The sequence below is a fragment of the Astyanax mexicanus genome, chromosome 2, assembly GCF_023375975.1.
Source record: "Astyanax mexicanus isolate ESR-SI-001 chromosome 2, AstMex3_surface, whole genome shotgun sequence".
NCBI classification, from domain to species: domain Eukaryota; kingdom Metazoa; phylum Chordata; class Actinopteri; order Characiformes; family Acestrorhamphidae; genus Astyanax; species Astyanax mexicanus.
This window is the reverse complement of record NC_064409.1, coordinates 12,234,507-12,255,353: the sequence shown is the minus strand read 5'-3', so window position 1 is coordinate 12,255,353 and position 20,847 is coordinate 12,234,507. Positions and strand designations below refer to the sequence as shown.

The following is a 20,847-nucleotide window of genomic DNA, read 5'->3' as shown; positions in this document are numbered from 1 at the left end:
CCTTGATTCCGATTATGTTTTGTGCTTTGAGGCACTGTACTTTTGTGCATTGTTTTAGTGAAACTAGTAAAATTTGTGTTACTTTGACTACATTGCAGTGGATGCATTAATAATACTTGTGTACTATATCAATACAGTAAATTGGCATGCCACATGGAATGGGACAGGAACTGACAAAAAGAGGACACTGTGGACAGAAGAATGTTAAATGCCGTCCTCTAAGGTAACATTTCATGATCTGTTTACATACCAATATTCTATGACTTTTTAAGTTGTATAGTTTGGTTCTTTTATTCATAATATCACTAACAACATTCAATTAATATTCATTATATTCAATATACCTGACCCCCCCCCCACCCACCCAAGTCCCACAGAAGTGCCCCCCTCCCCTCATCTACCCCCACACCACCACCCCCTTCTCCCAGTAGTGCAGCGATGCGCGCGCGTATGTAATCCCGCTCGCTCCATCAGCAGCAGCAGTCCTCGCTCTGTCCGGAGCAGGAGATGAGGGCTCGGCAGCGAGGAGCTGCGTGACGGGGGCTCAGCTCCCACCCAGCCGCTCCACATCACAACACACACAGCCAGATCTCACCCGGAGCTTCTCCTCTGCAGCACCATGCGCGCGGGCTCCACTCGCGGCGCGCTGCTGTCTGTCTACTACCCCCAGATCCTGCTCATCCTCAGCAGCGGCAGCTACCTGTGCGTTCACACTGCTCTCATTAATCCGGCGCGGGTCTGAGGGGTGTTGTGTGAGTGATGCGGGGTGTTTGTTATTTGCGTGATGGAGCACGTGCACAAGTCTGACAGTGTTTGGATGGAGCGTGGTGGTGCGCGCGCTCAGCAGGGCAGGTTTGTGCGTGTGTTGGAGTACAGTTGCAAAGTGTGTGTTTTGGAGGTGGGTTGCATAGTGCACGTGCTCTGTTTGGCTAGGTTTGATTTGTGCGTTACGGTGCGTGTGCTCCGTTTAGGTACCTGCGTGTGTTATGGTGCCAGTGCTCAGTCTGGCTAAGTTTGGTGTGTGTCTACAGTCTGGTTGGATTTAGTGTATATGTGCTCAGTCTAACAGAGTTTGTTGTTTGTGTTCAGTCTGGATAGGCTAGGTGTGTGTCACGTCTGAATGGGCTAAGATGTTGTTTAGATGTGTGCCAAGTTTGCCTGGGTTTGGTGTGTGTGCTCAGTCCGTCAGGGTTTGGTGTGTGTTTTATGGTGCCAGTCCTCAGTCTATTTGAGTTAGGTGTGTGTGTGTGTTTAGTCTGGATGGGCCAGGTGTGTGTGTTAAGTCCGGATTGGATAGGTGTGTGTGTGTTAGGTCAGTTTGCTCAGTTTGGCTGGGTTTGGTGCGTATGTGCTAAGTCTAGTTGAGTTTATATGTGTGCCCAGTTTGGCTGGGTTTAGTGTGCATGTGCTCAGTATGTTTGGGTTTGGTGAGTGTTATGGAGTGTTTATGTGCTCAGTGTGGATGTGGTTGGTGTGTGTGTGCTCAGTTTGTTTGGGGTTAGTGTGTGTGTGCTCAGTCTTTTTGGGTTTGGTGTGTGTTAAGGTGTTGTGTATGTGCTTAGTGTGGCTGGGGTTGGTGTGTGTGCTCAGGTTGGTCTGGAGAAGGTGTGTGTGTGCTCAGTCTGGCTGGGTTTGGTATGTATTTTATGGTGCCAGTGCTCAGTCGGATTAATTTAAGTTTGGTGTGTGTGTTCAGTCTGGCTGCGTATAGTGCCAGTATTCAGTCTGGTTGGGCTTGTTGTTTGTGTTCAGTCTGGCTGGGTATATTGCCTGTACTCAGTCTGGTTAGGTCTTGTGTGTGTTCTGGCTCCACTGCTCGTCCTGGCCGTATTTAGTGTGCGTGTGTGTTATGGTGGCAGTGCTAAGTCTGATTGGGTTTGATCTGTCAGTCTGTGTGTGTGTGAGAAAGTTCCAGCGTTGTATCTGTCTGGCTTGGTTTGGAGTGTGTGCATTATAGATTCACTGCTCAGTCTGGTATGTGTGTTGTAGTACCAGTGTTCAGTCAGGTTGATTTAGGTGTGAATTGTTTGTGGTGCCAGTGTTCAGTCAGGTTGGGTTCTGATGTGTATTGTTTGTGGGGCCAATGTTCAGTCAGGTTGGGGTGTGTGTATTGTTTTTGGGGCCAGTGTTCAATCAGGTTGGGGTTTGTGTGTATTGTTTGTGGTGCCAGTTTTCAGTCAGGTAAGGGTTTTGGTGTGTATTGTTTGTGGGGCCAATGTTCAGTCAGGTTGGGGTGTGTGTATTGTTTTTGGGGCCAGTGTTCAATCAGGTTGGGGTTTGTGTGTATTGTTTGTGGTGCCAGTTTTCAGTCAGGTAAGGGTTTTGGTGTGTATTGTTTGTGGGGCCAGTTTTCAGTCAGGTTGGTTTTTGGTGTGTGTTGTGGTACCAGTGTTCAGTCAGGTTAGAGTTTGGGTGTGTATTGTTTGTGGTGCCAGTTTTCAGTCGGTTGGGTTTTGGTGTGTATTGTTTGTGGTGTCAGTTTTCAGTCAGGTTGGTTTTTGTGTGTATTGTTTGTGGGGCCAGTGTTCAGTCAGGTTGGGTTTCGGTGTGTATTGTTTGTGGTGCCAGTTTTAAGTCAGATTGGGTTTTGGTGTGTATTGTTTGTGGGGCCAGTTTTCAGTCAGGTTGGGTTTTGGTGTGTGTTGTGGTACCAGTGTTCAGTCAGGTAAGGGTTTTGGTGTGTATTGTTTGTGGGGCCAGTTTTCAGTCAGGATGGGTTTTGGTGTGTATTGTTTGTGGTGCCAGTGTTCAGACAGGTTAGGTTTTGGTGTGTATTGTTTGTGGGGCCAGTGTTCAGTCAGGTTGGGTTTTGGTGTGTATTGTTTGTGGTGCCAGTTTTCAGTCAGGTTGGGTTTTGGTGTGTATGTGTGTGTGTGTGTTGTGGTGCCAGTGTTCGGTCAGGTTGGGTTTTGGTGTGTATTGTTTGTGGGGCCAGTTTTCAGTCAGGTTGGTTTTTGGTGTGTGTTGTGGTGCCAGTGTTCGGTCAGGTTGGGTTCTGATGTGTATTGTTTGTGGTGCCAGTGTTCGGTCAGATTGGGTTTTGGTGTGTATTGTTTGTGGGGCCAGTGTTCAGTCAGGTTTCGTTTTGGTGTGTATTGTTTGTGGGGCCAGTGTTCAGTTAGGTTGGGTTTTGGAGTGTATTGTTTGTGTTTCCAGTGCTCAGTCTGACTGGGTTTGGTGAGTGTGTTATGGTGCGAGTGCTCAGTGTAGCTGTGTTTAGTAAAGGCTGCAGCAGGTGCAGTAGGAGAGAGCAGTGCAGGCAGGAACAGCTGTTCTGAACTACACTGACTGTAGTATTTGCTGAACCTGCAGGACTGTCAGCAGAAAGATGTAACACACTCTTAATCTTCAGGAACTGTGAGAATATTCAACCTGCAAGGGATGGATTATCACAGGACACCATTAGGAACCTTTACAACCTTTACAACATATGTTAAACACTACTTCTGTATGTGTTGCTCAATAAATATAAAGTAGAGTTGTCTGTATCTATCTAAAGTTTCAATCATTGATTGTTGATTGATGGTTCCTGGTATCTTACAGATAGGATTGCAATTCGACACTTCCCCTTTTTGCAACTATTTTGTTGGCTGTGTTTGTCTTTTCTGAATGTTTGCATGGCAGGGAAAATCAATGTGAAGAGATCTTTAGGGTGCTGTGATTTTTGAAGCGCTGTGAACCTTCAGTGTTTTCTCTTCTGCTATGATATGCTTGCTCTGATCATTCAACCAGAGTTAAAGCCTCAGTTATGAGGAGCTCAAACAAGTGGACAGAGCAGATTATAGCACTTTGAGTGTGTTTGCATGTATAGCTTCATACGGATGGCTGTTAAATCTTTACAGATCTGTGTGTGAAGATAAGATCTTTTGTGTTTGACAAGTGCAAATAAACGCAAGACTATATCAGGGCACAGATGGCTCTGTTTAGATGATATTGCAGGCCATTTAAACCAAGAGATTTGTTATGCATGCCAGTGTTTTCCTACAGTAACTACTGTACAGCGTATACATTCAGTTTCACAATGAGCTTCACTTCGGGTTGAACTTTTTCAAGAATACGTTTCAGATAAACGTGGAGAAAGCTTGAGTTACAAGAATAATCCAGGTTTTATGTGTGTGGCTGTGTTTTAATTGGGCTGTATATTCTGTGATGGCTTGGTTGCGTATTGTACTCTCTCTGTAGAGTAACATACTTCACAGTGCTAATTCGTTTGGACATTGTTTTGGGTTTTTTTCCCACTAAGTGGAGTTGCTATCCCACATGCGAGTTCTTGTTCTTGTTCACTTTATGGGAGGTTTTGACTTGTCTGTTGTGTTTTACAAGAACAGAGAATGAGATACTTTCACATAATTGTAATTTTTGTAATAACATCTTTATTAACAACATTTCGTCATGTTTTCTATGATGCTCTGAAATGAGTTCATTAATTTGTATAGAAATGTAAAGAAAACCAGGTATTATTAGTAAACAGGATAAGAAAACTTAGGCTTAAACTAGACATTATTTCCTAATTGCCCTAATATCACATTCATAAACGTATGCATTTACGCAGTCATTTGTAGCAGTTACTGTAGTTTATTGCAGTGTATTGTTTCCAAAAAAGGAACCCTTACATTTAAATTACAGGTTGGCTGGAATTGTCAAGTCATATTTCTATACAATGATAAAAGGGGAATAACATTTTAAATATGTATTATGTTAGTAGGGCTTGGCAATTTGATAATATTTATCATTATAATATATATGATCAACACTTCATATTTCTAGATCATTGACCAAAAATATTTAAATAAGAAATAAACATAGAAGTCCAGTTTAAATGGATTTAGTTTGTGGAAAACTAAATGAAGTATTATTATGAAATATTATTACCATAATCAAATAATCCTATACACATAAAGTAAATTATAGTATAACGTTATTATTCACATTTATTTAATTAATCATAATATGTTTTATTAAGTGATTAATATGAATTATTTGGTAATACTTATGAAACTTATATTATCACTTTCACACAAACAGTTGTTCCTTACATTGTCAGAATTTATTGATGAATAAATCAATATAAATCCTTCAAAATTACTTGGAATAAAGTCCTTTTAGGTAGATTTAGAACATTGCAATATATCATATTATTGCAATTAAAAATACTTTATGCCACTGATATAATGGTAATATTATACCATAATAATTCATTTACATGTACTTTTTAAAATGAAAAATATTCAGACATTGGAATATAAAAATGTTTAAATATCATTAATAAAGAAAATCAACTTATTTATTAGTTGATAGCTGTTCATTGCTAAATAAACACAAGAGAAAGCAAAAAATGATCAGGTTATATGCATATATTGCACAATAATTGGATAACATAATTATTGTGACAGGCTACTTTGAAGATACAAGCATTTTGTCTAAGAGGAAAGTTTTGTATTTATGAAAGAAAGGATCTAAAAAAATTGAAGTTTGGGCCGACATGTAGGTCTGTTTAGTTTAACTACATAAAATTATCTATATGTTCAAATGTTAAGAAACTTAACATTTTAATGACTAGCCTCAAACTAGTTCAAATGAGTCTAGAGGTCAAATGGTTGAGTCATATTTTCCAGCAGGTATTGTAAATTATTTATGAACATGAAGCTAATGTAAATTGCTCTGTCCTGTTAGTTAAATGGTGTTAAATGATCCTGTACTACAGTAATGAAGCTCCTGTGGTCTGCTGCTAATACCTTTATGTGTGTTGTGCTACACAGGGCCCTGTCCTCGGTGGTGGCTCTGGGTGCGAATATCATCTGTAATAAGATCCCCGGCCTGGCCCCCCGACAGCGAGCCATCTGCCAGAGCCGCCCGGACGCCATCATCGTCATCGGAGAGGGTGCTCAGATGGGCATCAACGAGTGCCAGTACCAGTTCCGCTACGGCCGCTGGAACTGCTCCGCCCTGGGAGAGAGGACTGTCTTTGGACAAGAGCTGCGAGTGGGTCAGTAGATCAGCCCAGAATTCTGCCTTTCTAGCCTGCATGTCTGTGTATATGGGTGTGTACGTGAGTACAGTGCTACGCACATGTACACTATCTGGGCAGCAAGTTTTGTTTACCCTATATAATACTATAACTTAAGAATAAATATAAATTAACATTAAATAATACTCCAGCAGTAATACTCCCTTTTGTCTAATCTCCTCTCTGCCAGAAACAAGCAATCACGGACCACAGACAATCATTTGTACATGCCCCAGTACTTACTAATAAAAGAAACTCAAGGGCAGGTGCTGAAATAACAGCACACGCAGCTAAGGATAAAAAAAAAAAACGATATTTAAAAGAAGAGTTTTCTTTTAACACAATAAAAAGTAAAATAGTTATAATATCATATGGTGGCTTCTTTTCAGTGTACCCCCGCCAAGTTCATTTCCAACACATGAACACCTGAAAATGTACTGATTAGCTAATAGACCACATAATAGACAGTAAATATCAAAACTGCGCTGCCACAAATACAAGTATAAATATAAATATTTAATGTTTTTGTGTTTGTGTCAAAATTATAAGATTAATAGACTAGTAGAAAGGGAATAAACGTAAAGTAATTCATTAATCACTGCAAAAAACTTTGAAGAATTTGAATGCCTTGTTAAATGGTTCCTCATATACAAATAAAGCTTCTTGTAGATGATTCTTCAAAAAAGAGTAAATCAAAGTAAATCTGGAGAAATATCAGACTCCTATAAAAATGCACATATGATGTTGCTTTGAGAATATTGGGACATATACAACTTGAAACTTTATATAAATAAAAATAAGCAAAATCTAAATGAAAATATAACATATTACCCTGCGTTGGAGTTTGTGGCCAGCTCTCCCCAGATGTGTGCGCATGTATGAGCATGTGGATCAGATGTATTGAGTGTTGCTGTGCGCTGCAGGGATGTAAGCAGGGTGGGGTATGGCTGCCAAATGTGCCGTTTCTGTGGTGGTGCAGCCTGTAAGACAAGAGAGGAGATGAAAAGAGGTTAACCATGGGGGAATCTGTCCTCAATTGCTGTGGGAGACTAAGTGAAAGCAAGTTTCTCCCAGCAATGCTCCCAGCAGCAATGAAATTACTGCCAAAAAATCTGTTTGGGCATCACGCACATACGCACATACCCACACGGATGGTTCCAATGTATTGGAGTGAACCTCAAACTACATGACAGTTGCTGGGGTTCACATTTTGTGGATTGTTGATTTATTCCTTCACGATGCGGCTTTTAATACAGAACGCTCATATAAATGGCCTTTCAGTCAAATATGTTTAGTTTCGGTCAAAGTGTGGTTTGAGGCTGTGTTTAATCCGATGGTCCTGGTAACAATCACTCTTTTGGGGGTTGGTTGGCTCAAAGCTGGCTGCTTTTATTCCTTTTGTTCAATTAAATGTATCTGTTTCTCAGCTGTGGTGTTCTCCAGCGCAGGCCCCGCTCCGCTGCAGCGTGCCCCTTTCTCATGTTCTTTGGTGTGTGTGGCTTTCTGAAGCTGGTTTTCACATCATGATCTAAAAGGCAGCTCGGTGTCATTATGATGGTTCTCTTTGTAAGAGCCGTGTGTAATATTTGTGTATCGTTGCTGTCGTTACGAAACCCTCCTTGCTGAAACTTTATAGGAGCTGGGAAAAAATGTTCTCAACAGCAAGTGCGAGTTAATGTAACAGGATTTCATTCAACTACTTTTAGAGCATTGCTATTGGTCCATTCCATTTGTCATGAAATGCTCACACAATGTAAAGGGCAGCTGGTGGCTCCTAATGGTGTAAAGAAAGGAAAAACTGAGCGGTTATATGGTTTTGATATGATAGAGAGCAATTACATGGCAACTTTACAGGAGAAGGAAAAAATCTTAATATTTTTCAGTGAAAGTCAATGTAAAAAGAGAATGAGATTATGATTAATTTCGAAACATTTCCATAGGCCTGTTCATCTGATACATGTTTACACAATGTTAAGGGCAGCTGGCATTTCCTAAAGGTGAAACGAAAGGAAAATTAAGCCATGGTTAGGACGCGACCTTTATGATGTTGCTAGACTTCTAGTATAGTGTCCAGATCTGGAAGCTTGGTTCCCACAGTTGGCCAGATCGCTCAAGAATTGCTAATTTACAGGAGAAAAATCAATTATAAGGAATATATTTTATTTATGCAGTTTTATACCATTTTTATCCTAGCCTTTCTATTACTCCATTTATTATGATTTGGTACAGTATACAGAACAGCTGTAAGGAAAAGTGAAAAAAAATCTGAAATAGAGATGGTTTTAATGTGAACATTATATATTTAATATATTCTACCATCTGATATTTTCATAAGACTTCAACCTCAAGTCAGGGCAGTATGAAAAATACAAAAAAAAGAAAGAGCTTGCAAGCATTTTTGCACTGTATGTACATTACCCATTTTTTTGGAAATGTGTAGCAGGCCTGAAATGCAGGAATGTACCATACCAGGTCCAGATGAGAGCCAGTTTCATCATGACGTTTTTTGTTGGTCTTTGCCACTGCAATTGAGGACACTTTCAAAGTTCTTGAAATATTTCTGATTGACTGACCTTCATTTCTTAAAGTCATTTTTTCTTAAGTTGAGTAGTTCTTGCCATAATATGGATAAGACCATTAGGACTATTCACTGTATACCAACTCCACCTCTTCACAACACAACGGATGTTCTCAAACACTTTAAAAGGGCAAGAAATTCAAGTAATTCAGTTCAGCACAGCTGTTAACTGAAAGCTTACTGAAAATAGGCCAAGATGTCCATTTAAGATCCAAACTTTAGTCTAGTACTGTATTTGTATGTTAACAAATGAAATAAATTTGAGCAGACAAAACATGAAATATCTTGGGTTCAAACTGTCTGCAATGAAATAAAAGTATTTTTTTTTACATTTTCTATACTTCATGCACATGTATTTAAACAATAATTGTGAGTTCTGAGGATTTAATATGATTATAACACAATTCATAATTTTACTCCTGGCTCATGCATTTGCAGCTTTGACACACTGTATTAGTTATGTGCTGAATTCTGACAAAAATCATTGTTGGCAGGACTAAAGCAGAACAGAGTATTTCTCTAAAACACACTGCCATCCAGTCAGGCCAACGCTGAGGCTGAAAGCATAATGGATTCCTCAAATCCAGATTCTTTATATGAGTTTGGACTGTCAGCTCAGATTAAAGTATAATCACCAGTCTTCTCATTTCAGCTCTTAGCCAGAGCATCTTACATTAGACAGCAGCAGAATTTACATTCTGTACATTATCAGCTGGGATCTCCTCCATGACCATTCTGGCTCGAGGTTCATGACAAAGCTCTCTGACCACTCCACTCCCGCTCGGCCCAACTGTTATTCCATTAGCGTTGTGGGCTGCTGAGAGAGGACTGCATGGGAATCACGCTAGTTTAAATTCATCAGTGAAACCGAGCACGCATTACTGGTCAATTAGCTTAAAGACTGCGATGGATAGACACAGGCTCTTGGCTGGGTGAGGGAAAATTCTTCACCCAGCACCACCCGATGACCAGCGGATGGGCTTCTTCTAGACTGGGGCTAAAGTTGAGAAGTCTGGCGAGATCACAAGCACAAAGCTCTGAAGTGGAAAAAGAACCAGCATGTCTTTGCTGTGGCAAAATATTCATAAGACAAAAGAACTGCAATTGGGTGCTTATTTCCTGCAGTGAGTTTATGTAAATCTGCTTTAAGAGGACAGGTCAGAGGCAGGCTAAAATAATGTTTCTGGCAACACGATTTGATGGAAACTGCATGATCATATCAATAGCATAGGGCCCAAAGCAACTAACTTCGGTGGTTTGGAATTCTTCTTAGTGGTGGTGAATGAACTAGACTACAGTCTAAAGTGTTTTTTTTTTGCCTTTTACATGCTACATCACAACATGTTATTACATGCTATCTGGTCATGAATGTAAATTGTTCACAAATTACTGAAACAGTTTTCCACAAATTTATAATGCTGTGATATTAAAGAAATAATTTACTGAAGAATTAAAATTTATATACTATTTATTAGTTTTGGAAAATTATTTGTGTACGAATGTTTATTAATATATTTTCATGGATTTTAAAAAATGCTATGTCCTCATATAACACACATATCGTCCCTGTCCAATTAAAAATCCTTATCTCCAAAACAGCCACTTTACAGGAGAGAGAAAAAACGTTGTAAAATTTCAAGGAAGTCAATGTAGAAAGAGTTTTGTTTCAGGTCATTTTGAAGTATTGCTAATGGTTGCTTCATTAAGAAATTTCGGCACAGTGTAAGGGACAGTTTGTCTGTTCAAATTATGTAGTAAACTAAAAATCGACAAAAATGGAGATACGTGTTTTTCATAGACCAGCGATGATATACACAAAGCCAAAGTTCTACAATTTAGGACTACCTGAAACCCCCAGCCACAACATCCTTGACAAGAATGAATGCCCTTGTGCCCCCAGTGTTTAATATAATAATCATTAGCCACTGTCTCTTAGGTGGTGACAAGATGCTACATACTGTACATTAAGCAGAAATGTATTTTGAGTAGAAATAATAGGGGTATTAAATGCAGTCATCTGTAATATTCATGATAATGGGATGTGATGAGATGTAAGTTTCAATTGCATTCCAGTACTATTTATTTAGAAATAAGTTAAAGAAGTAAATGAAGTTGCAGCACTCTCTCCCGCATCAAAGGCCTCAGCCACTGATGGTCAACTGATGGTTCCTTCCAGAAGCTATAGTGAAACATCTATCACTGCTTGGAGGTCAGTTCTAAGGCTCCATAAGGCCACCAGCAGGGGTCACTTTTGTCCCCCTGCTTAACCTTTGCAGATAGAAAGAAGCTTGTTTCTAAATGCTCCGCTCCATACAGTCCTATTCTTTTGGTAGTACGTCTGCACAAAGACTAGACATGCTGTGATTCGTCATACAAACATTAAAAGAATATTAAGTACTGGGGCACTTGCTCATTCTTTGTTTCCTCTGAAATCTATTTTTACTGTTTTTTAAAAAAATTAAGCATTGTATTGAGGACGTGATTGCATTTATAGACAAGAGCAGTGGTGAGTTTTGGATAATTATTTCAGAGAACACAGTTTTACTGCTTTACTGCTCAATAATGGGGGGCTTCATACCCCTCTAGCCCACACTTTGCATTAGGTATGATGCCAACAGGTTCATTATACTCTGCTCCAGAGATTTCTTCTCAGCAGAGACTAGACCAGGGGTGTCCAAACTACGGCCCGCGAGCCATTTGCGGCCCGTTTTCTTTTTTGGAGTGGCCCGCGAGGTATTTTAGAAATAGAATGAAAGTTGGCCCGCTGTTAAGCAGGTTTTATAATGTGAGATTCAAAGTTTGAACGCTAGGTGTCAGAAATGGGCCAAAAAGTCGGAGAGAGTGCGCATTTCTAGCGCAGAAAAACGGGCCAAAGAGTCTAAAAGCGGAGAGAGTGCGCATATCTAGTGCAGAAAAACGGGGCAAAGAGTCTAAAAGCGGAGAGAGTGCGCATATCTAGTGCAGAAAAACGGGGCAAAGAGTCTAAAAGCGGAGAGGGTGCGCATTTCTAGAGCAGAAAAACGGGGCAAAGAGTCTAAAAGTTGTCGTAATTAAGGAGTTTTATATTAAGAGAATTCATGAAATTAAACATCAATTTGAAAAATCTTAGTTTACACAACACTGTCAAAGATAAAGATAGTTAGTCAAATGTGTGTAAAATGGTTTGTAAATCAAATAATCAGGAAAAAAGTATTATTTAAAATGGTATATTTCATTATTTGTTTTATTACAGAGTGTGGCCCGTGACTTCAAATATATTTCTCCTTCTGGCTCCCAACAAAAAAAGTTTGGACACCCCTGGACTAGACCAGTTGTGTGTGTGTGCATTTGCACATCTGTGTCATCAATGGGGGGAACTTATGGGGGGGAAGTAGCAGAATGCATTTATTAGAAGGGATGTTCCCAAACATTTGAATATACAGGGTTGATTTCCCAGACAGAGATTAAAGCTAGTCATAAAGTATTCTAAAAATATAAAATATTACAGTACTGTTCTCCCTCCTCTCCCTAGGCAGCAAGGAGGCAGCATTCACGTACGCCATCACAGCAGCAGGTGTTGCCCACGCAGTCACAGCAGCCTGCAGCCAGGGCAACCTGAGCCACTGTGGCTGCGACAGGGAGAAGCAGGGCTACCATGACCATGAGGAGGGCTGGAAATGGGGAGGTTGCTCGGCTGACGTCAAGTACGGCGTGGAGTTCTCCAGGCGCTTCGTAGACGCCCGAGAGATTAAAAAAAATGCCCGCAGGCTAATGAATCTGCACAACAATGAAGCAGGCAGAAAGGTAAGCAAAGATATAGAGGGAGATTCTGGTTTTGGTTGAGTTAACTAAAATATTCCCAGTCAAAGCCCAGCAAAACCTTTTTTTGCCACATATCACGGCTTGTAAACCAATTAAGGTTTACCTTAAATTCTTGTTTGGGGGATTTTCACCATCGGCTGCAACACAAGCTAAAAGCATGAATAAACCACCCTCATGCCTTCAACAGTTGGAGGTGGGTTCTTTTCATAAAAGGTTGTGCAGTTTTTCACTAAATTTATTTTGCTCCTTGCAGTCAAAAGGTTCTATTTTAACTCTGCCAGTCCACAAAACTTGCTTCGGTAACACTTTATAATAACTTTTATTAACAAATTTTTAACTAATGATCAGTTGATGTGAATAAAGCAGTAGTTTCATCAGAATTCGAATATTAACAAATGTTCACACATGACACTTATTTATCAGCATGGATATTCATATTAAAAATGTTAGCAAATTGTTAATACATTGCTAGTAAATGCAAATTTTAAACTAGCCAAATGTTTATCAATTGCAGTTTATGTTGCCAATGCATTCATTAGTATATACAAATGTGATAGCAACTTTTTAGTTTCTTAAAATATGAAAAAATACGGTTATTAATCATTAGTAATGGTCTATTAATGAAAGTTTTTATAAAGTGTTACCCTTGCTTCTAACTATTGGCTGTACTCCCCCCACAATTTCCTATAATAGATAGATAGATAGATAGATAGATAGATACATAGATATTTACTTTATTTATCCCGAAGGAAATGTAGGCATCCACCAGTGACAACACAATACAATAAGAAACATACGTAGACAAATCAAAACACAGAAGAATATCCCTCTGCAAAGCACCCTTAACCATATTTAATGTTGAGCATGTATTGGTCAAAACAAACAGCGAATCTGTGTGTGAAGGTACTGTGGTCAGCACCAGGATTAATGGTTTGTTGTCCTGCACCACACATCCAGAAGGCATGGTGTCATAGTGAGGAGCACTATTTAGTATAATGGTAGATAATCTTTAGTCTTGATTAAAAAGGCACTCTGACAGCCCAGAGTTACATTAATAAGGTCCTGCAACCAGTGACTCAAGCTTTCTGACTGCAGACTCCAGTGTGTTATTTCAACACGACAATGCTTGTGCACATTCTGCTGTTGAGTCAAGAGCTTGCCTTGAAGACAAACATGCTATAAAATGTCCAGCCATATCGCCAGACCTATTCTTGATTGAAAATGTATTGGATGCTATTTTGCTACCACAAAATTAGCAGGAATATCTGAACTGCATGGGATACCATTAGGAACCTTTACAACTGCATGCTGTGACATCTGTCATGTTACATTACACATGCATTACACACTATTTTTTTTGGTGGGCAGAGCAGTTTTTACTTTCCCACCCTGATATTTCACTACTGACTGCTTTATACACTGGCAGTATAAAAGAATGCTTAAACAATTTAAAAATTTAAAATGGTTTATGTATTGGTCAGAGATACACATAAAAAAAACAGTTTAGTATTGTGTGGGTTCCCCCCTGGCATTGGTTACTGCCTTAGACCATTCATATTTTCTTAAACTGATTTAAATGAACTGCTTCCCACACATTGTCTACTGCTGCCAGCAGACCTTCTGTAGTGGTTGGACTTTGTGCTTCTCCAAGAACTTCCCAACACAGTCCCACACATTCTCAGTGCTTTTTAATCTGATACGTGTGTTGTCAGGACATCACCTGAACCATTTCATTGCACTTTGCATTGTGTTATTAGCAAATATTTTTTTGTGGATGGGTGCCAATCAACAAAAAAGGATATACATATATAAAGGATATGCTCCATTTACCACATTTGGGATGAGTTGAGGAGATTATCATCTAAGGTCCTGACTTCAGTGACATCATTTTTGTCACTTAATGCAATAAAATCTTCAAAACAATGCTCAGGATTCTCGTAGAAAATCTTCCCTGTACAGTAGAACCAGTTAAGCCAACAAAAACAGGATGAACTAAAGCAATCGATCCGTTCTTGCTGTTCTTTCAGTCTGCTAGTGTTTAGAAAGCAGGTATGTTGGGACAAAGAGATGGTTTGGGCAAAAATCTAGTTCACACAATGTTCCCCTCAGCTTATATTCAGTTAAGCTAGATGTTTGGTGTGTGATTGTTTTGGCAGTTTGCACAACACAAATGATTGGCTAAAAGCTTTCATTATGTATTAGCTACTGTGCCAATCTGAGAAAACTTATTTCTTAAACCAAGCCACATCATGGTAACGCCATTAAAAAAATAAGCAAACTGGGGACACAAAACATGTCTTGTTCCAGATAGCAATCAGTCATTGAATAGATGTCAAATTAATATTAAAATATTAACATTAACTTTGCTGTGTCCTCATTCCAGTCTGATGCTGATTTATAATCAGTATTTGCACCCAGAATTAATTAAAAAACAACATTCATTTTAACAGAAAAACAACACGAAACCAACAATAATTCAATTATCTTTAAACTTAAAAAAATAATAAAAATTATATTGCAGTAAGGTACGTTAAATCAACCATACTTTACATGCAGCAAAATACACTTTATAAAAAAAACAGAAAATGGAAATAATAGATTTATTTAATAGATTGTAAATGTGCCAATTATATGTTTTAGTACAAATTTCAAAAACAAGTAACTATGATGTCAAATTACTGAATACATTCCTTTACATTTTTTCCTTTTCTCATCCTTTTCTCCACCTCTCATCACTGCTGTTACTATACTCATTATTTCTGGAGTCAGAGTCAGGGGGGGTAGAGAGGGAGGGCTTCACGCTGACAGTCACGCTGTCTACTGCTCTCTGGTCCAATGAAGGTAATTTAAAAACCAGGACATTTCCTCACTTTTTGAAAAAAAAAAGAAACCCGGGACGCCCGGGACAGGACGTGAAATACGGACATGTCCCGGGAAATAAGGACGTTTGGTCACCCTAGGTTAGCTAGTTAGCTAGCAGCAAACACTTTACCAAAAAAGATTGGCATTATGAAGTACAAATCTGTTTTATACATTCAAGTCTGATACAAAAAACTGGCTCATTATATACTAACATGATTTACAACATTATCTTAGCTAACTAACTTGCGCCCCATGCAAGAGCATGTAGTTAGCTAGTGCTAGGTAGCAAAACATTACAGTCAGGGCCAAGATTTTTGCCACAGTGATGTAAAAATAAATTAGTTAACCCTTTAAAAGTTTTTTATATTCATTTAAACCCAATATATTACAGCAAATATAATAATACAGCAAAAGATACCATTCGTCTCTGGAATCTTTCAGAGTGAGCTTAAAATATCTCCTGGTTAACTATAACTCAATGTATATTTAATACCATTACTGTTGATCTAACATAGTACTGATATTACAATATATAATTTCTAGTTATATTTTGTGTTCTGGGCAAATTTTAGTTTTGAAATGACTATAACAGGATGGTAACACATTTACTGCAAAGTATTTAATTAATTAACAGCACAGCTGAGCTCTGCATGTCTTGATAGATTTCTCATTTCTGTAAGCTAAACATTTTAAAGTGATCATTTTCTCCAGAGCTGGTCAGTTTCTCCAGGTACAAATATAATTAAGTCAAAGTTGGTATCCATTATGGACTCGTTCCACCTCCTGATTGACCCAGTCTGCCCTAAGCCGTGCTCCCCAGTTTCATTTGTCACTTCAGAGGCCAATAAAGGGGCCGTTAGGAGTACAAAAGCCATCCATAAGTAGAGTGCCTAATGGAGCTGGTTATGGAGTTGAGGCTTTCGTCGTGTGGGACGGGAATGCAAAGACCAACCGGTTGCCAGTTGGAACGCTGCCACAACCCCTCAGTCCGTTCATTGAATTACAGAGCATTAAGTCAGGATACAGGATATTATTGCTAGTCTCTTTCTCTTCTTCTCTCTCGCCCGCTCGCTCTGTCCACACAGCTAGAACAAGCCACGTACAGCTCTATCAGCGGCCCATGATGAGCTCTTCCTAAATCCAGAAAACAAGTCAAAAGAGAACTGAGGGTTTGTGTAAGTCTGATTGGTTGCATAATTTATTGTTGTTATAAAAATAAATGAACACTGGGAGAAACAGCCACCTCCCATTTCAGCCAGTTGGGATTTGAGGGAGGAATAGCTTGTGACAATATTATTTTAGTTATAAAAATGATAAACTCTGCCTGTCCACAGCCCAAATCAGTGTTATAAAAGTGTTTAGAAAGATGGATTCGATCTTTTGAAATCTTCACTCTGTTCTGTTCAGACAAACCCAATGCAAAATGGGATGGTTAACAGTCGACTGTCTGCTAAAGATATTCCTAACACATCAAAACCCTAACAGATCCACTTTTAACTCAAACGTAATCGTATACACAAACGGTTACTTGAGAGTCATGGACATTTTTCTTGCCCTTTGATGTGGCCCTTCGGAAGGTAGTGAAAATTACAGGGTATGTTTTGGCAAAAACCTTTTTTTCCCTTCAGATCTGACATATAGCTGGCAACCCTCATTGAGTCATTGCTCAGGATCTATTGAATAATGGCTTTTGGTTCACGTTGCTGAAAAGAATCACAGTAGAATGTCAAGCATTTCCTCGATCAGTCAGCTGCATGAATTTGCTCATGCCACAAATGTCAAAACTGATGAAATAATTTTTAGTGTCAAATTCTTAGAGGTTAATAATAAAACTGTTTGCTTATACAAAGGCAATATTTTTGAATTTGAAGTAGAAGCTATATACACACTGCAAAACCACTTTACTGAAAAATAATTAATGTGAAAAGAAGTGTATCGGCCCAGTTGATCAGAGGATCACAGAATGAAATGAAACTGCAACTAATGCTATTTGAGTAGTGCTTACTTTTTTAACAGACCTGCCACTTCCCCAGTCCTGACTGTGGCTGTGGATGTAATTCTAATTCATAAAGGGCTTAATAAACTAACTGCCGGGTTGTTTAGAGTATTACAGAAAGGGAAGTTGTGTATCCCGCTAGCTTGCTGGTGCCCACAGACTGCAGAATGTATTTTTTTATAATGATTATTTTATATATGATTATTTTTGATTATAAAGGTGTTTTCACACTTTAGAGTTCAGATCATGGTTCATGCTTGTGTTGCATTGTATGCAGTACATCTAGATTGGATAGTTTTGGTTTGTGGCAGAAGTGACTAGAATATAATGATGTTTTTGTGTATTCTTTCTCAGGTCCTGGAGGAGAGGATGAAGCTTGAGTGCAAGTGCCATGGGGTCTCGGGTTCGTGCACCACTAAAACATGCTGGACAACGCTGCCCAAGTTTCGGGAGATTGGTTATGTACTAAAGGAACGTTACGGGGTGGCGGTGCAGGTGGAGGCTGTGCGGGCCACTCGCTTGCGGCAGCCCTCGTTTCTGCGGCTCAAACAGTCACATGGCTACATCAAGCCAACTGACACGGACCTGGTGTACTTAGAGCGGTCCCCGAATTACTGCGAGGAGGATGTGGCCACGGGCAGTGCGGGAACACGCGGCCGACTGTGCAACCACACATCACCCCACCCAGATGGGTGCGGCCTAATGTGTTGTGGGCGAGGCCACGACACCCACCAGTACACACGGGTGTGGCAGTGCAACTGCAAGTTCCAGTGGTGCTGCTTTGTAAAGTGCAACACCTGCAGTGAAATGACAGAGGTGTTCACCTGTAAGTGAGGACAAAGAAACAAGGATGAGCAATAGGGTGGGAAGGCCAAGATGCCACTGGAAAGGAAGCTGAATTGGGAATAACCTTGTGATTTCATGGCTTCGTTTTGCACACAGGGCACTCTTTACGAATAAAGATGCTAATGTCTAGCAAAGTCTATAGGGAAGAAATGCAAAGATGCACTCATAGTATGATCTCAGTGAAATGCAGGAACCTTTGCGGTACAAGGAGTTTAGTTCTCTGCCTCTGAAGTACAAGGAAGGACAATAGAAGGTTCTGTGGATCTAATGCTGATTCTTGACATTGACTAACACAAGCCAGACTAAGAGACATAAGTATGGAAGAAAAAAGGGAGGAAGAAAGATTCTAGTGTCTTCCTCAACATGAAATGCTGGAACGAACGCTTCAAATGCTCAGTCACACTGTATACCCTGAACACTGAAAAACAACTTCTTTCTTTTCCTTTCTTTTGATAATGGACTGATAACTTGTTAAGATTTATGTTTCTTTGATGACATCAAAAATGACTGCTACTGATAATAACCTGGCCTGTTGCTAATCATTTCCATGTCACATAATAACACATTACAGCCGCACATACAGAAATGTGGCCTCAACCAAAAAAAAAAAACATTCTTCTGTAGTAGTTGTTAATGCCAAATACATCCTCTGCTATATTGTATCTAAGCACCATAATGTGAGGATGATACACTACTCCATTGTCTGTCTCTTCATATTCATTTTGTAAATGTGTCTAGGTTTGCATTTGTGTAAAATGTGTATAAATGGATGGAAGTACGGTGAAGCTTCTAAAGGAATACGCCAGTGTTTTCCTTTTGGTCTCTATTTGGCATATATGGTCAATATAAGTACATATGGTCAATTAAAATGTACAAAGGTTTAATATCATAGCCTTCTCCACCACTGCCATGTTTGCCCTCTAGTAGCTGTTCAGCATTCATGCTAGGACAAGGGGCACATGGAAGTATGTGGGCAGTGATCAATACAGCGTTTGAAAATGAGGCCAATAATTTTTTTTATGTAAAGGAAGTCAAAATTAGCCTTTGCTGTTACTGGGACACTTTCATATGTGGTCCTAAAATCTGATACATATCTGATACATAGTTATTAAAAAAGCCAGATCAGAATTTAGGCAAATTTTACATCAGTCCAATTCAAAATGTACAATGGATAGCAGTAAAGGAGGTTTTCATTGGTGGAATTGTAATGTAACAGACTTTTGTCAAACTAAATTAGAAGGCACATACATTGCTAATGTTTTCTTTTTGCAGTACAGCGTTTTGTTATAAATAGCTTGTGTTACAAGGGAATAAAACAGTAATGTCTATCAAGCAAACAAAGAAACGTGTTGGTAATCAACATTCACAGATAAGCAAGTAAGCTACCCATTGTTCTTAATGTTACAGTGAATCTGCCCTGTTTTCACCAGACAAAGCTACACAAAGCCACTGGTGCCCACTGGTTTGCATGCCAAGCCTGTTTTGAGTAAACATATTTTCTTCTCTTTTCAGAGAAGTACAAATTGTTGTCCATGGTAATCGACCATACTGTACAAATAAGCATGTAGAGGATATGTTAAAAACACTGAAGCATTCCTTTAACATGCTTCACCAAAACACATTTGTGTGGTCAACCCGCACACACAACATTCTCACGAATTCCACAGACAAGGGGTTCCACATCACTAGCCTCACCCAGCCAGTTATATTCCGCCTGAGCCATTGGAATTTACCTAACCATACAGCTGGGGTCTGAAATGTTAAAGGTCATGTAACTATTTTTGGTAGCAACATTTTTTTGTTCAAGATTTGTTTGTACACATTTTGTGGCTGGCAAATTTGTAAAGGTATATTTTTTTATGTAGAAATATGGCACTTTATGTCATGTATATTCTGAAAAACAGAGTAATTATTACCATTTTCCTCATTATTATTACTTCATTGTTTCTTAACGATTTGAGAATCAGAGATGCTGAATTATGTCCCAAAATTGAATGGTTATGTATACATTGTGTTTGTTTTCACAGTAGCTGACATTTCTTTTGTGTAGTCCCAGTTTTATTTGGATCCATCTCATTCTTTTGTAGCCTGGTCATACTTGTAGTCCTTCTGGAAGCAGTATAAATCAGTAGGTGAATAAATTAATCAAACCGTTTAATCATTTTTGATAGACTGAACAGCTTTATTTCAAGACTGTCATTATTACTGATGGATATTTTGATGGTTTTATCTGCTGTGTTCAGTTGTTTCTTACATATATGACTGGTAAACCATTCTGGATTTCCCCAACTGCACCAGTCAAATGATGTGCGAACATGGATGGTGCACTAACTGGGCCCTCCACTCCAGTCCTGCCTGGCGAGCGCTTGAATAGCTGTACCTCATTCATTCCCTCGCTCAGCGCTCTTTTTCCTGTGTGTGAAAAGCATTGCAGGCAGCCAGCGGAGCAGAAGTAAAGGGGACGTGTTTTGTTAGCCGTCTGAACCCCTGGCCACCGGAACCGTGTAAGCTCCCCACACTATAGCCTGGATTGGGAGAAAAGTCAACCCTGATTGTTTCACACAAACATTTTGTCATTAAAAAATATGAGACAGAGCAAACAGGCGAGGAGAGGCCTCTGTGGCGGGGTATTATAGAGGTGTCAGGACCACTCAGCTCATTCTGTGGACATGTCATCCTGCAAGCTAATACTTCTGGTCTGGTTGAGCGTAGTGTGACGCGCTTTGGCCGATCCAGACTTCCGAGGACATCTAAGGA

General features: G+C 39.4%; 1 protein-coding gene across 1 annotated transcript; it reads left to right on the top strand.

Moving 5' to 3' along the window:
* Positions 1-445: 445 nt before the first annotated feature.
* On the top strand, positions 446-20,248 carry wnt7ba (wingless-type MMTV integration site family, member 7Ba). The gene is made up of 4 exons (XM_007232268.4): positions 446-702; positions 5,760-5,986; positions 12,097-12,368; positions 17,599-20,248. The coding sequence occupies exons 1-4, from the start codon at positions 620-622 to the stop codon at positions 18,076-18,078; spliced, it is 1,062 nt and encodes a 353-aa protein (XP_007232330.1). The 5' UTR covers positions 446-619; the 3' UTR covers positions 18,079-20,248.
* Positions 20,249-20,847: the final 599 nt, after the last annotated feature.

What these genes read in the sequence shown, in the direction of transcription:
- wnt7ba (XM_007232268.4), top strand. Translation starts at nt 620, where the DNA reads ATGCGCGCGGGCTCCACTCGCGGCGCGCTGCTGTCTGTCTACTACCCC. An exon ending in TGGACAAGAGCTGCGAGTGG is followed by an intron (nt 5,987 to 12,096) that starts GTCAGTAGATCA and finishes TCCTCTCCCTAG; the next exon opens with GCAGCAAGGAGGCAGCATTC. An exon ending in ACAATGAAGCAGGCAGAAAG is followed by an intron (nt 12,369 to 17,598) that starts GTAAGCAAAGAT and finishes ATTCTTTCTCAG; the next exon opens with GTCCTGGAGGAGAGGATGAA.